This window comes from Paramormyrops kingsleyae, chromosome 6 (assembly GCF_048594095.1).
Source record: "Paramormyrops kingsleyae isolate MSU_618 chromosome 6, PKINGS_0.4, whole genome shotgun sequence".
NCBI classification, from domain to species: domain Eukaryota; kingdom Metazoa; phylum Chordata; class Actinopteri; order Osteoglossiformes; family Mormyridae; genus Paramormyrops; species Paramormyrops kingsleyae.
The window spans coordinates 14,451,535-14,466,625 of NC_132802.1; the positions used below are offsets into that span (position 1 = coordinate 14,451,535).

Genomic DNA, 15,091 nt, shown 5'->3' on the forward strand with positions numbered 1-15,091 from the left:
GGCTTCTTTCATGCTGCTATCTGATGTAAACTGGGTTTCTGCTCATATTGATGGGGTGTAAACAGGTCGGTGTTAGCTTTGAGCATTAGCCTTGCTGGTAAAATGATGCATTTATACATGAGGGCTCTGTGTGTTTATTAAGGTGTTCTTCATACCATTTTCCAAGGTGGCCTATGGTGAGAATCAATCTGTGACTTGCGGCACAAAAGCCAGTGTGATTAAATGCAGAGGCTAACAGCTTTTGGAAAAGGCTGATTGCTACAATTTATGAAAATACTTGGCAATTTGTAAACTTTGAACAGTGATTTTTTTTCAAGGCTAACAAGCATCCTGTGTCTCCATTATGAATTCATTATGAATTTCATTATGGTAGCTGTTTTATTTATTTTAACAGGAACTCTTGCTTTGACCAGTGTAATCTGCTGTAGGAATTCCTTCAGCCAGGTGAATTTTCAGTCTTTTTCATTGTGTCTCTGTCCACTTGATCATTGCTGCAATAACACCAGTCCTTGGATAGCAGAAGACCTTTGTGATCTTGGTGTCAGGGGACCAGCTTGGCCTCCATGCAGGAATCCCAACCACCCCCCCCCACACACACACACACACACAGGTTCCACGCGGCAATGCTCCCTTGGACCGTGAGGTCTTCCTGAATGACTCGTATTCATCTCAAGCATGTACTTTTTAATTTTACTTCTCTGTACAACTTGTCGGTTATTTTCTTGCTGAAGGAAATAATGATGTAAACGTGGCAAAAGCAGCTGTGTGACAGTCAGCACTGTTAATGATTTGTACTGCTTTTTTTTTGCTGTTTTGCAGGAACACAGAGAATAACAAGAATACATTGACTGCCGAAGTGAAGAAGTTGGTAAGCATTTTTGGTATGAAGATAACTTCATACAAATCAATGTAGTAAAAGGGAAATGCTAGTATAGATCTGAAGGGTATAATACATCTATTTGTCTGTTTGTGATTGATACAGAATCAGCATTGTGATATATATTAAATGTAGGAAGTCCTGGTTTTTGCCTTATGAGCATTTTGCCCAATGTGAAGTTGGGTCTAACTATGTGAGATGTTCCCCAGTGGTTGTTTTTGACATCATTCCATCAATGGAGGACATACACAGAAACCCCAGCGGTGGTGGGGGGGTTAATTAATGTGCTTTGATGACTTTTTTGCCGCCTTTACCTTTTCCTCTACCATCTGTATCTCTGGTTGGCTGAAAGTACACAACACGTGGAGGCCGGAAACCAATAGTGTTGCTTTGGCGTCAAGATACAAATGAGAAGGTGATAGAACAGGATGGGAAACCGCCATGAGGGAGATTGGACCCTCAGAGTTCCTATCGCATCCTGAGATCTTCCGTGCGTTTATTGCACAAGCTGTTACATTGTTGCCCCCAGTGAAAACCCACGGGCTTCCTGCACAGACTCTCATGGGCTCTGCTCCATGTAGCCGGACGTCACTGTGAGTTTGCACCTTCTGTGTTTCTCACTTCCTGCAAGATCCTGGTTAGTGGTTGACTACATGATAAAACAGTGAAGCTGCTCCAAGCCTAGCAAGACATTAACTATTCACAGATGCATACATTTTCGTGATTCTGCCAGACCTGTCTGCCATTGTTATTTCTGCTACCATGTAGGACTTGCTGTACATACCCATACAAACAGCGGCAGTGTTTACAACCAATCAAACCATTCGTTTTTGTGGGGCCCCCTGTTGGCCACAAACAGCCACTACACTAAATGTTAAATACAAACATTACTTATTTAGGAGATACAGAAGCAGCATGTTTTGCTAACCCGCTAACTAGCCACAATCTCCTGACTTCATTTGCTAGTCACTTGTTTCGTTTTTGCAGGGACCCCAGACACAACAGACCTAGGGATAGTGACTTTTTCAGCATGGCCCCAGCAACAACAAACCCAACATTTATGCAAATAATTCATTTTTCAACCTAATGAGTAGCTTGCATAATGAGATTATGAAATGGGATAACACGAATGAAAAAGGGGTGTTTCCTGCCAGTTATATTTTCATATTAGATTTAATTAATTAAATTAATTAGAGTTGTTTTCTAATTTAGACGAGTCATTAAACATCTCTGATCCACTCATGTTTCATATTCCAAAAGAGATGGTGAAATAATTAACCAAACGATATGTTTGACAAACAGTCGCCAGGTGAGAATGAAATTAATCTGTTATCCTCTCTAAGCATTAGGTCTTTATTTGTGCCAGTACGGACTCGATAGCTACCAGAGAGAATGTCAGTGTCACTCTGAACCCGGAGCCAAACCCCAAAGGTTTTTAGTTAAGTATTTACACTCCCCTCATCTGAGACTTTAGCTTGCATGCTCTGGATTGATGCTGTCACCCCTTTGACAAGGACACTGGACGGACCCTTGGTCCAAGACCCCCTTGGAGCTCCGTCCAGTGTCACTCTGTTGAAATCCTGGCACTGGGCGCAATCCAGAGGGTTTTTTTTTTATTTGGCAGCTGGGACATGAGTTGTCATTTGGAAACATCTCACCCCTGCAATCATGCAGAAAGTAGTGTTACAAAACTACGAAGGACGTGACAAAAGGCTACTGTCCTAAACTGACAACTTAGCAAAGTTAATCTTGCTACAAAAAGACTGTGTGTATGTGTGTGTGTATTATGTATGTATTTTATATATATATATATATACACTGTATATATATTGTTATATATACTGTATATATACATACACACACATATATATACATATTTTACATATAATAACAACGTTTTTCTCAGGAACAGGCAAACGATACATTTATCGACACATCCGCTGGAGTGTATTGCCTATTTACTCTATGGTTTTACTTAGTTTCATGCATGTGTCAGATGTGAAATAACTACAGTGAGAACAAACATTAGACAGCATTTCTGATGCCAAAAATAAATCGATATTAAAATATTTCATTTAAAACGTACAAACAGAAGATAGCCAGTGTACACTGACACTTGTTTGCCTTTCAAACAAATCACTGAAGTATCTCCAAGCTGAATTGGTTTGTAGCCAAACTATCTGGTTTGAGAACATTATAATTAATAATTTTCTGAACAGGGTGGTCAGGAGGCTGAGCTGGTAGCACTGTCACCTTAAACCTTTATGGCTGGGGCTTCCTGTCCAGTTTTATCTGTGTGTTTGTGCTGCTTTCATACAAAAATCCAATAACTTGCAGCAACGTGACTTTGTGACACATAGCATGTGGGATTGTGTCACCTGTGATGCCATGGCCGACACTCCTGTGTTGTACTCCTATTGACCCTATAGGAATACTGTCATATACCTTTAAGTGGTTGTAGGCTGCACCTAGTTGTCTCACCCTTATTTACACGTCTGCATGTTTATTACTTTATTTATTAATAGCACATTTTTTATTTCTCTATCTCTAATTTTATTTCTATTCAATTTATTGTTATTGTATTATTTTGTATTTTTGTCTTGACAGTATGTTTTAGTTGTACACTCACACCAGAACCTGAGCCTTGTACTTTTTCTACATGGCAAATAAAAGGATTCAGATAATGATTATGATTCTGTCTGCCGTGCTTCCAGAGACAGGCTGTAGGCTCACCATTACCCTATATTGGGTTAGCGCTGACGTAAGGCGGGTAGATGGAATTTTACAATCATTCGAGTGCATGATGAGATGAGGCTTAATTTTTTTCAGTACTTTAATATCATTTTGCAAGACCTTGTCCCCAAGATGGCTCCTTCCGAAAGATTCTGTTAAGAAACTGGGGCCATGAGTCACACATAACCCTCGTGTCACTTTTTACGTCTTTAAACCCATGTGAATGTCCTTGTATTCCAGGTTAAATTTCACACGTATCAGCCATGCAAAGAGTCACGTTCATTATGGCCGCACTGCTAATCACATATGTCATTCTTCCTGAGATACGTTTCATACATATAAAAATGGACAAAGGTTTTAACACAAAACAATGTAAAGCTGGCGTGTGGTGTCCAGCCTTGATATTTAAAAGATGCTGGTGTTGCTTAAATCAGCATTTCCCAATCTGGACCCACAGACAGTCCACGTTTTCGCTCCCTCTGTAGCCTGGCAGGGAGCTGGGAGGGAGCAAAAACGTGGGCCGACTGTGAGTCCCCAAGGACCGGATTGGCCTAAATTGAAATAATTAGCCATTGATACAACAACAGGGGTGCAGTAAGAGTCTGACCCCGCCCCTTGCGGCTCAAGGAGGGCCCCACTCAGATGATAGTGAGGTGCTTCTCCTTAGGAATTCCATACTTTTCCTTGTGGTCCTCAAACAGCTGGTACAACTGTTCGGTGTAGAGCTCATGCAGGCCTTCCAGCTCCTCATCCGTGGGCCTGAGGTTCTTCTCCACCTTTATCGGCTTCCCGACTGCGGATGGAACATGTGGTCACTTTTTGTTCACACCGGCACAGCAGAAGATCGTCTTTAGCAGCTTGCGAAGGATGTTCGCGTTACATTTACATTTACTTATTTAGCTAGAGCTTGGCATTCAGAGCAATGTACAATTCAGACAGCAGGGTCAGTCGGTTCCAGGAGTGGTTGGGGTTAAGGGTCTTCCCCACCAGCCTAACACTCCGCCAGCCTTGAGCACAGGACCTACACAGCCACACCACTCTGATCTAAAATCTGAGATAATTTTGTACGTAACACTCACATTCAAGGGACTATGTGTTAAACCAGTGTTTCCCAATCTGGTGCTTGGGGACCCACAAACAGTCCACATTTTTGCTAGCAGGAGGCAGCAAAAATATAGACTGTCTGGCAGGGAGCAAAAACATGGACCAACTGTGGCTTCCCAAGGACCAGATTGGGAAACACTATGTTAAACTATTTCATGCCACTCTTGATCATCATCTGAGGATCAGATCTTTCTGTAAAGCAACATCTCCTGTTGTATGACGTATATGCAAAATGTCAGAAAAACTGTTATGGTTTTATAAGTGGCAACAGATATATTTGCTGCTAAAAGGTACTGCAGATTCAGCTGTGTTCTGAAACATTTAAAGTGATAAGACGTGCATGAGAAAGCTGTTCCAAGGTAAACTTGGTTCCTGGTAAGTCATCACCCTCTCTACTGTTTGCTATAATGAAAATGTTGTGATTCTGCAGACTGCTTTACTCACAGATGGAGCTTTGCAATTATATCAAAATGAAGGAGTTACAGAATAGAGATACTTTATTAGACCATGTGGGGAAAATTGTCTTTTTGCCTCCCCCAGCTTGTTCTGCATGAGACACATATATGGGTGAGAGCAAGCTTTGGGGGGGGGGGGGCTCACAGCACAGGGTCAGCCAATGTGCAGCACCCCTGGAGCTGGGGGTTAAGGGCCTTTGTTGAAGGGCACACAGACATGTGACTACTGCCAAGACTGAGGCTCGACCCGGTGACCTTCTGAAGTCAGACACAGAAACTTAGCGTGCTGAGCCACCTTGTGGCAAAAGTCTTCTTTCAAAACCAGCACATACAAAGAATATACTCAAATAGTCTTACTCTAAGTGAAGCGACATCTCATTTTGAATATTTAAAAAAAAAAAACATTTATGGAGCTTAGCAGGGAGTGACCTAGAGCAGTGTTTCCAAATTCGGTCCTCTGAGACCCACAGCCGTTCCACGTTTTTGCTCCCTCCCAGCTCAATGCCAGACAGTCCACGTTTTTGCTCACCCACAGTGTTGATTGGTCTCCTGTACGGAATGACACCAAAGCTGTACTGGAAGATTCCGCGGGCGTGGAAGAGGGGCAGGGAAATTCCCATCACCCTCTGTAGGCACTCCTGCAATGAGCGAAGCCAGGTCCCCCTCTGGTTCTCCACCTGATCGTAAACCTCGTTCTCCCCAAAGGAGAAGACAGGCACCAGATGAGCCCTGTAGGGGAAACGGTCAGCCGACAGACCGAGATGCAAGAAAGGTCAAAAAAGATGGTGGAAGGGCACAGAATAGAGAGATATAAGCTTGGACAAGACCTAACCCTAACCCAGTGCTTAACCCTAAGGCCCAGCCCATCTGTCCTTACCCATTCTCCATTGCCAGTTTGATGAAACCCTTCTTATTGGCTAGCTGCACGGTGTAGGAGCCAGGATGTGCATCCAAGGCCTCTGGGGCTCCTCCCACCGCGATTACCAGCACATTACCGCCCCCTGGCTGCTGCAGCAAGTACCTCGCGCTGTCCTTGTGCGAGGAGACCAGACCTACGGTATAGTTTTGGCACGTCGAAATATAAAACTTCTAAATATTACAGTGTAGCCGAACATCTTTGTGTGTATTGGGTGTACATAAGTAAGTTATACTATAGTGTCTTTTGGCTTCTGGGATGGACTTAGATTATGGTGTAACTTCAAAGGTATTGGCTCACTTTTTTGTTGTCTGTTGCTGGACAGGTTATGTGTTTATCGTGTAAATATCTGCATATATATATATATATATATATATATATATAATTTTTTTTATTTTTTTATTTTATTATATGTCAGTTTTTCTCGGTTTCATGTGCACCAAAACAAATTCCTCTGACATATATGCGTGAAATAAGTGATTCCGGGTCTGATCCTGAACTGTGGCTGGATATGTTAACCGTGATGCAAATCCCCTCCACCCCCCACCTCCAGACAGGAGCAGGTCCCGGAAGAAGGGGATCCGGAACCAGAGGGGCAGCATGAGGAGGTGTGGCCTCAGCCCGGGGTAGAGCTCCCAGAATCCCGTGGTGCAGCTGGAGAAGCTGGTGAAGGCACCGGCCACCATGATGCCGTGCGGGTGGAAGCCGAGCACGTAGTTCTGCTTGGGGTCAAAATCGGCCGTCTTTATCAGCTGGAGGGGGGAGGGGCCAGTAAAGAGCAATCAGTACCGCAGCCGCAGCAGCCACACGCCCCCTGCAGGTGAACCATTTCCACAGTTAAAAAAAGCCACACAACATTGTGGATCTCCACCCCCTGGGCAGGTGTCCAATGAAAAGTCTGCAGAGTTTTCTGCTTTTCTGTCCCCCCTCCCCCCATGTTGTTTTTCAGTGTTCCTTATATGGCGTTTAATGGAACAGGATGATGATAAACAATGGAGTTGGGGGTCGGAGCAGGACGCTGAGTTCCGCTCCCATGGGGAATGTGTACGTTATGTGTCTTACTGTACATGAGTACCTGGGCACATCCTCATATGTTTGGGTATAAAAACCTGACAATACCTACCCAACTCGTAAACATTTAACCAATTAAAAGGGCCAGTGGGTGGTTCAGTGCCTGCGACCAGAAGATGGCCAGTTCAAGCCCCAGCCTCAGCAGAACACTCACACGTCCACGGGCCACTGAGCAAGGCCATTAACCCCCAGCACCAGGGGGGCTGCATGTTAGCTGACCCTGCGCTGTGACCCCCAAGCTACAGAGAGCAAGATGGGGTCAGCAAGGAGAAGCATAGAAGCATCTCGATTTACCCACACTTGTGCAAATGGAAAATAAAGCGTGTTTGTTTGGTGTTGTTGTTCGAGGGTGATAAAGCTCTTTTTGTCAGCCTTCCTGCACGTGCTGACAGACAACTGCAACTGATTCAAAACACAGAGCCCCGATTACATACTTATTTCTTATATCCCAATTCCTCCCAGCCATCACCCTGGTCCTGACATCCCAAGCAGCAAAAAAGGCCCAAATCTCTATCATTCATATGATAGCTGTTAGCTGCCATGTCACTATATCTGAACAGCCTTCTGAAGCTGCTCCTGCCCTGACATTGACTCCTCTGTGAGGTGAGAGCGATGCCGGGGGTCTGATCGCAGGGTCAGCCGTCCATTGAAGCATTTTTTGAGAGGTTAAGGGCTTTGCTCAAGGACACAACTCTGCAAAGAACAGGATTTGAACCAGCAACCTTCTGCTCACAAAGACCTAACCAGCTGAGGTACACGCCACCCCCCAATCAGTCAGGCTGATTGGGGGGTGGCATATTGAGGAGCATGTCACGTTAGAGATGCCAAGGATTGTAACCCAGGACTTAATACTGTACATGCAAAGCATGTGCTCTACCGCTGACCTACATTCCCTTACAGCCACCATTTAGATAATATATTATAGCCCCCCCTGACTGAGTGGAGGAAAGTGACACCCAGCTTAAGACTTCCACGAATGACAGAGATCGAGCAGCAACTGTTACAGATGGCACTTGTCTTCACGTCCCCCCACCCCACAGCCCAAATGTCCCAAGTTAATTATTCTCTGCTGTTTTTCCACAGGTTGGAGCCCAGTGTTTGCAAACACAGTGCGGGTCTCCTCTTCCGCAGCTGCTTTCATATCAGCTGGCTGTAACCAGAATTACCCACATGTGTTTCCCTATCCGGTGTTTGGGGACCCACGTACAGTCCATGTTTTTGTGGGAGCTGAGAGGGAGCAAAAAACGTGGACCGACTGTGAGTCCCCAAGGACCGGATTGGGAAACGTCGCTATAAGAAATATAGTTCATACTAATCACTAGAAAAAGCATGTAATTTTTAAGACAGGTCAGCAAAAATGCTGCACCTCGTACTGGGATGAGCACTCAGAAGAAATTCATGTTTGAGTCCTTTGGTCACTTTCTTTCCATATTATTTACCATGTTATTTACAATGATTCCTGGGACTTCTCCCTGCCAAGGGGTAAAATATTTTTAAATGGCCAGGTGAAACTGAGTCACAACTAAAATTTATCCTCCTTTTGTACTGGTGCTGAAACATTGTATGCAGGTGTTGTATACAGCTTTTAATCCATCCTGCAATTCAGCTTTGAAACACAATTCAGATAGATTAATATTTTACTGTTATATTGATGTCGTGTGTACAATACATAGATGCCATGTATATAAACGTGCTGAATTAGAAAGAAACTCTCGACAAAAAAAAAGTTGTAATTGAATTTTTTTTTTTGGAAAATGGGTGGAAGAGCCTAAAGTCATTGAACTCTGTGGGGCTCAATATAACTGTGCCTCGTGTTTGACTTACTCCTGAATTATGTCAAAATAAGAGTCATCTTGGATGAGGTACACTGCAGTCTGGTGTGCAAACAGCCTGCATTGCTGTGGTGTGCCCAGTGATGCATCAAACTTAGCTCTGTCTCCCAGTCCCAAAATATCACAGTTCTACCAATTAAAATACTCATCCAGGAACATAAACACTGACTTCCCATCCAGGCTGTACCACCAAGTTGTGCCTGATGTTGCCTGAGATAAGATCCAGGCTTTACGTTTTTGACTAATACTGAACTGAGCATGAAGAAAAAGTGAAATCTAATTTTCAAACAAATTTCAAATTTGGAATTATTACTTTGCCAGAAGCAACATACCAACATATCATTTCAGTGGCTGGATATGTTAAAAGGTTAAGCCTTTAAAATGTTTTTAAAAGTACCTGCAATTGAAGGCCATCTTATGGAAGTTAAGTAAGTATCGATCAGTGCCAACAATATCACGCCTGCTTCCCCCTCACTAAACATAAATCACAAAGGGATAAATTATTTCCTTTACTGGTTGACAGCCAACAGAACAGGTAAAGCCACGCATTATTTTAACTTTGCTGATTTCCCCAAGTGATTGAATGATATGATACATTTCTCATCATGTCTTGTCTCCAACACACATAATTCCACGTTAAATGTACCCCATATTTTACATTTCGTCATAACTCTACATATCTCTGGCTTCAAAGCAGTTTCTCCCCCAAGAACAATTATCGAGCTCAGTGTATTGTGGGTAAATGTTATGCATTGATCTAAACTACTAAAAATGAGATAAACCGAAATATTTCCTTTCATAAGACACTGATTGTTTATGTAATACAGCTGAAACACCACTTACATTTTCACATAAATAAAAAAAAAACATATCTTAAAATGCATCCATCTTTTGATAGTATTAATTAATCTCGTTAAGGGTATAACGACATTCATACTGTAAGTACAAGGTACGCGACAAAGTGTTCGCTAGAAAACACACCTATTCATCGTACGACACGCAAAACACGTAAAAAAAAACATTCAAGTTCGCACATTGTGATTCGCCATTTCCTTTCAGGAGCAAAACGGATCATACAGGGAAAACAGATCGCAAGAAAACCCCGCAAGTCATTCAAAGCGAGACCTGAAGAGGATTTATCTTATTACACTAGCAATTATTATTATGACCACTAGAGGGTAGTATTGTGCTACAGCGCAAAGGCACATCGGACCGAAAACCATTCTCTGGTTAGTAAAGTTAGTAAAATGTAAAGCCGCTCAAAATGTCATATTTAATTATATAAAAGTATAAATGTTCTACTAGTGAGTGTGTGCGTTTTCGTAATTGTTATATTGTGGGGAATAGATTTCCCCACAATGTGATAAAAACTTTTTATCTTGACATTCTTTCAGTCCCCACATGGATAACATCGATTTAATATATATATAAAAAAAACTGTAAATGTAATTTTAAAAAATGCCAAAAGTCTTGTATTTTGTTTGGTCACTTATGGTTAAGTTGGGGCTGGGTAGGGGTTAAAGTTGTCATGGTTGGGATTAGGTTTATGCCCATAGAAATGGAATGGAGAGTCCCCATAAAGATATGAAAACTTGGACTATGGCGGTGGGGGTTGTATTTACCACATTGTGGGAACCAAAAGTAGTCAAATATATAAAGCAAGTATAGAATAAATAAGTATATAGAGCAGTGTCGTTTCACAGCGTTCAGTGTCCTTCTTTGCTGTTTGGTCAGTGGCACATTCACAGACACAAACACATCAGGCACAGCTGGGGAGCCACTGAAAAAAAGACCCAGACACACCCAAAGTCTGCAGTACAGTCCAAACTACAAAGGTCCCTGATGTTCCACCGAGAGAATATTTACCATCTGGCGCGATATCGCCCGTGCCAAGCTGACCTTGACCTCAGGCAGCCTCAGAGAAATACTCACAAGTTAACAATCCCCACTGTAGACGTTTTTTACAGCAAAGAGCACAATGCACTATAGCACACAATAGTCAATCATTTTAAAAATAATGAGGACATTAAATAAATTATTTCAGCTTAGTTTTAGCGTTTATCAGCAGTTATCAGCAGTCGTTAAATATAATATATATGCAGATTATTTATTTTAAGGCGATTTTCGCCGATATTTTCGGTATTTTTGTTCATGTTCGCAATGAAGAAGAGCCGCGAGCCACACCTCCCGGAGCCGGGGAGCATGACACAGCAGAAGCGCGAGGACAAAAATGTCGGATGCAAATCCCGCGGAGGAGACACAGCATCAGTGCACCCAATGAACTCGGCAGAGAACTGCAAGACCACGTGACAACAAATCCCTGAGGATAAAACCACATTTCCCCTGATGTAGTTATCCAGAATGCAGGGAACCTTAGCAAATAATAAAATAAATCAGCTCATGCCTAACATCTTTATATAAGCTTTTATATGCAGAAATTGATTATTCTCTCTGCAGCTTTGAATGATATGATACATTCAAGAACAATTCCCCCTGGGGATATTTCCCACATACCACCAATAAAACCCAGAAGGACATATAAGAAGACTTGCCCAGCCTATCTTGGTATATATGTCTGTAGCAGAAAAACATTGCTAATTCATGTTGTATGCTGGGGATGGCACCATACCTAGCACAGTCGCCTCATACCACCGGAGACCAGGGCTTAAGCCTCCACCAGGGTTCCATGTGTGTGGAGTTTGCATGTTCCTCCGGGTACTCCGGTTTCCCCACATAGTCCAAAAACATGTTGAGGTGAACCGGAGTTTTGTCAGTCGGTGTGAATGGGGTGTGAGTGAATGGGGTGTGAGTGAATGGGGTGTGAGTATGCTCTATAATGTGTTGGCACCCCCTCCTGCATTTTTCCCTGCCTGTAGCTTCTGGGATAAGCTCCAGACCTCTGTGACCCAGCATAGGATATGGGCCTTTCTGAAAAAAAAACAGCACAGACCAGCATGATTTCCATGCTGGTGTAGCTGGTAAACACTGTACCTGGAACTGTACTAGTCTACCTGCACATGAAGCTATAGCCCACCAGCAGCAAAAAACAACATATGCTAGCATGCCAAGCACGCTTTATGCTGGTCATGCTGGTAACCAGTTATGCCAGTCTGTACTGTTTTTATCAGCAGGGGGGTATGCAAAATGGATGTATTTTGTGTGCTGCATGTTGGGTGGTGGATAATGTGGCGAGCATTGAGTAATAACCCAGAGGTTATTAGTTCAAGTCCCCTGGAGGCATACAAGCTTATCTCGAATATCTTTTGTAAAATATCCAGCCGTATGACTAGAAATTGATACATACTTTGCATAAAAGCTGCATCTAAACAACAGCACATGCATGAAGCCTCATAACCCATATGTATCCTGAATTGCCCTGTGCAGGGAAGCATGATGAAATTTCCGCTGTTGCTCACGACGTTGGGGACTGGGTGTTGCAATCACTCACCCGGATGGGAAAGTAGTCTCGCATGTGTCTCCATAGGGGCAGCCTGCAGATGAGCTTAATCCTCCTGCCGCCATGAGCCGGCGTCCTCCAGTCGACGAACCACCAGCAGGCGTAGAGCACGCTGATCAGCCAGCAGCGAGTGAAAAGGAGGACAAAGAAAAGTACGGCACTGCCCGGCGCTGCAAGGACAAGCACCGGCATCACCCAGGAGAGCCATGGAAACCACAAGGAGGACAGGGGGCCCACAGTGCCGTACATGGGCAATATCTGCCGTTAGTCACAAACGAAATCTGTACCCCTAAAATCAAGATCTATTTCTGCTCATTCTGTGGCACAGACCTATTCCCTTTCCATTGATGTCTTTCTCTCAGACAGTTTATGAGATATAATTCCATTTCCATTGTCATCAGTTCCAAAAGGGGTGGGGGGGTGGGGTTAGAGGCTAGGATGACTAAGCAGGTTTAGGAGTTTAGATGCCTCCCTTCCTGCTGACACAGTGAGAGGGTAACGAGATGGTGCCCTCACTGGCCCTCTCACTGCCTGTTCCTGGCAGCAAAGGGGGGAGAAAGAGGGAGAGAGAGAGAGAGGGAGAGAGAGAGAGAGAGAGAGAGAGAGGGCGAGAGAGAGAGAGATAGAGAGAGAGAGAGATAGCCCTGCTAATACCTCAGTTCTATTCTCTGTGTCAAAATCATAATTCCTGTGCAGGGACCCATAGCATTACGGGTGAAAAGAGACATTTCAACAGGTTCGTGTGTTTAACAAGACCAGTGCAAGCTGAAGCATAAAATCTCCTAACACCATATGTAAAGGCATTTTTTTATTTGTTAGAAATTACTTATTCATGGTATCATGGCCATGTTTTGCACATACCTAAGGCAAGTTTAAAAAAAAAACATGAAATAATTCTTTTTCTTTTCCTTAAGCTTTTCCTCTTCACCCAAACTGACTTGTTTGCTGTGTCCTGGCCTGAAGCAAACCTGTTCCAAACCTGGGGAACCCGAGACACCCCTACATCACACTTAAAAATCACCCAGGTAAAGAGAAAGACAGAGCTGCAATCCATCAGGAGCCGTGCTGGAGGACACACCCCTGGAGAGCTACGGAACAGGAGCCTGCGCTGCAGCAGAGAGCCCGGACAAGCCCCAGGCGTGTCTGCCAGCAACACTCACCCAGGCCAAGGAAGCAAAACACCCAGAAGAGTACAGATGCCGTCTGCAGCCTCCGAGTGAGGGGGACGTCCAACGGAGCAAACTCAACCTTCATGGCAAATTGTCACGCAAAGCAGAGGACCAAGATGGTGAGCTGAGCCGGAGTCCACCGTCCAAAGTCTGCTGGCCGTCCTCCTCTGAGCGTCTTATCGTGAGATCTTGCCCATGAGCACCTTTATCACCCGGCAGACTTTCACCCCAGTGAAATAGCATTTATTAAAATGTCACCACTCTCTCCTCTCCTATTTAAGGTCAAGAGAAAAATGCATGTGGTCCTATTTTTCCTGCTGTATTTAAGCTATCACCTCAGTGTTGACTAAGATTTGAACTTCCTTGACACCTCTGACTATTTTGCAGAGATTACTTGAGGAAGGGCTTGGTAAGAAACATATAAACATATATATTCTCATTTTAACTCTTGAAGTAAGGTATTGCATTTCACGATCGATTTGATTTTGACCAATTATTTCAAGCTGATTTTTATTATTAGCCTGATGAATGCTGGCCTGATGCGTTTTCCAGGATGGCTAGAACTCAACATGGGCAATTCTATGATAATTTAAGGTTGGGGGCCTAACAGTGTGTATGATTCATACAGAGGGGCAACCTTATCATTAGCAAATAATATGTATTGAACTGGTGAGTGACAGGGGAGGGGGCACTCCAGGGACCAATCAGCTTTCAGCTGGGCCAGTGTGCCTTTGGCCCCGCCCCTGTAAGGACCCCTGCAACTAATTTATGTTGGTTCAGCAGGCCGATTTGACACTAAATACAATGTGTTATACACCAGCTTTTGAGCAAAGTTGTAGCCTCAATTTAGGAGAACATCCATCCATCTATCCATCCATCCATCTTCCAGAAGCTTATCCACTGCAGGGACGTGAGCTGTGTGACGCAGGGTGTATATTCATAAATCCATCTTCTTAAACCAGCAGAGGGACCCTAATTACTATTTAAGTGAACCCACATTGTTATTGAATGTATTCAAAATAACTACACAGTAGGCAGGATAACAGGTAGTATCCCATGTAACGTGAAGGTTGTCAACTGAAGACACAAACCAGTGTCCACTGTCCAAAAACCTTAAGATTAATGGTTTAAACCACTCAAAAGTCTTCAGTTTATATATGTTGTGATTTTCTCAGCACATTTTCCATGAGCAAATCCATGCTCTGTTTTTCAGCAAATAAGCATCTAACTCAGGATTTCATAACAAGCCCCAAAACTGTGTAAATTTAATAGTCAAAAACCAAAACATGGGACTAGGAACAAATGCACAGTGTTTCTTTTTGCCTCTATATTTTAATTTTCAAAACCATCCATCTTTGTCAGGGTCGTAGAACTATCCAGCACAATTTACCCCAGTTCCCATGCACAGTAATATGTTAGATTTGCTCACAGTATCTCTCCTTCACCCCATCTGCTCATGCATTCCTCTTCTTGGAAT

At 43.4% G+C, this 15,091-nt stretch overlaps 1 protein-coding gene across 2 annotated transcripts; it reads right to left on the reverse strand.

The window, feature by feature from the left end:
- Positions 1–3,692: 3,692 nt before the first annotated feature.
- Positions 3,693–13,819, reverse strand: mogat2 (monoacylglycerol O-acyltransferase 2). 2 transcript variants are annotated; one of them, XM_023840203.2, is made up of 6 exons: positions 13,606–13,819; positions 12,437–12,615; positions 6,633–6,837; positions 6,047–6,221; positions 5,699–5,898; positions 3,693–4,403 (listed from the first exon to the last, which is right to left on the reverse strand). In XM_023840203.2, the coding sequence occupies exons 1-6, from the start codon at positions 13,697–13,699 to the stop codon at positions 4,249–4,251; spliced, it is 1,008 nt and encodes a 335-aa protein (XP_023695971.1). In that variant the 5' UTR covers positions 13,700–13,819; the 3' UTR covers positions 3,693–4,248. The 2 variants fall into 2 exon arrangements, with proteins under 2 accessions (XP_023695971.1, XP_023695972.1); XM_023840204.2 differs by having other exon boundaries at positions 12,437–12,557; positions 13,606–13,748.
- Positions 13,820–15,091: the final 1,272 nt, after the last annotated feature.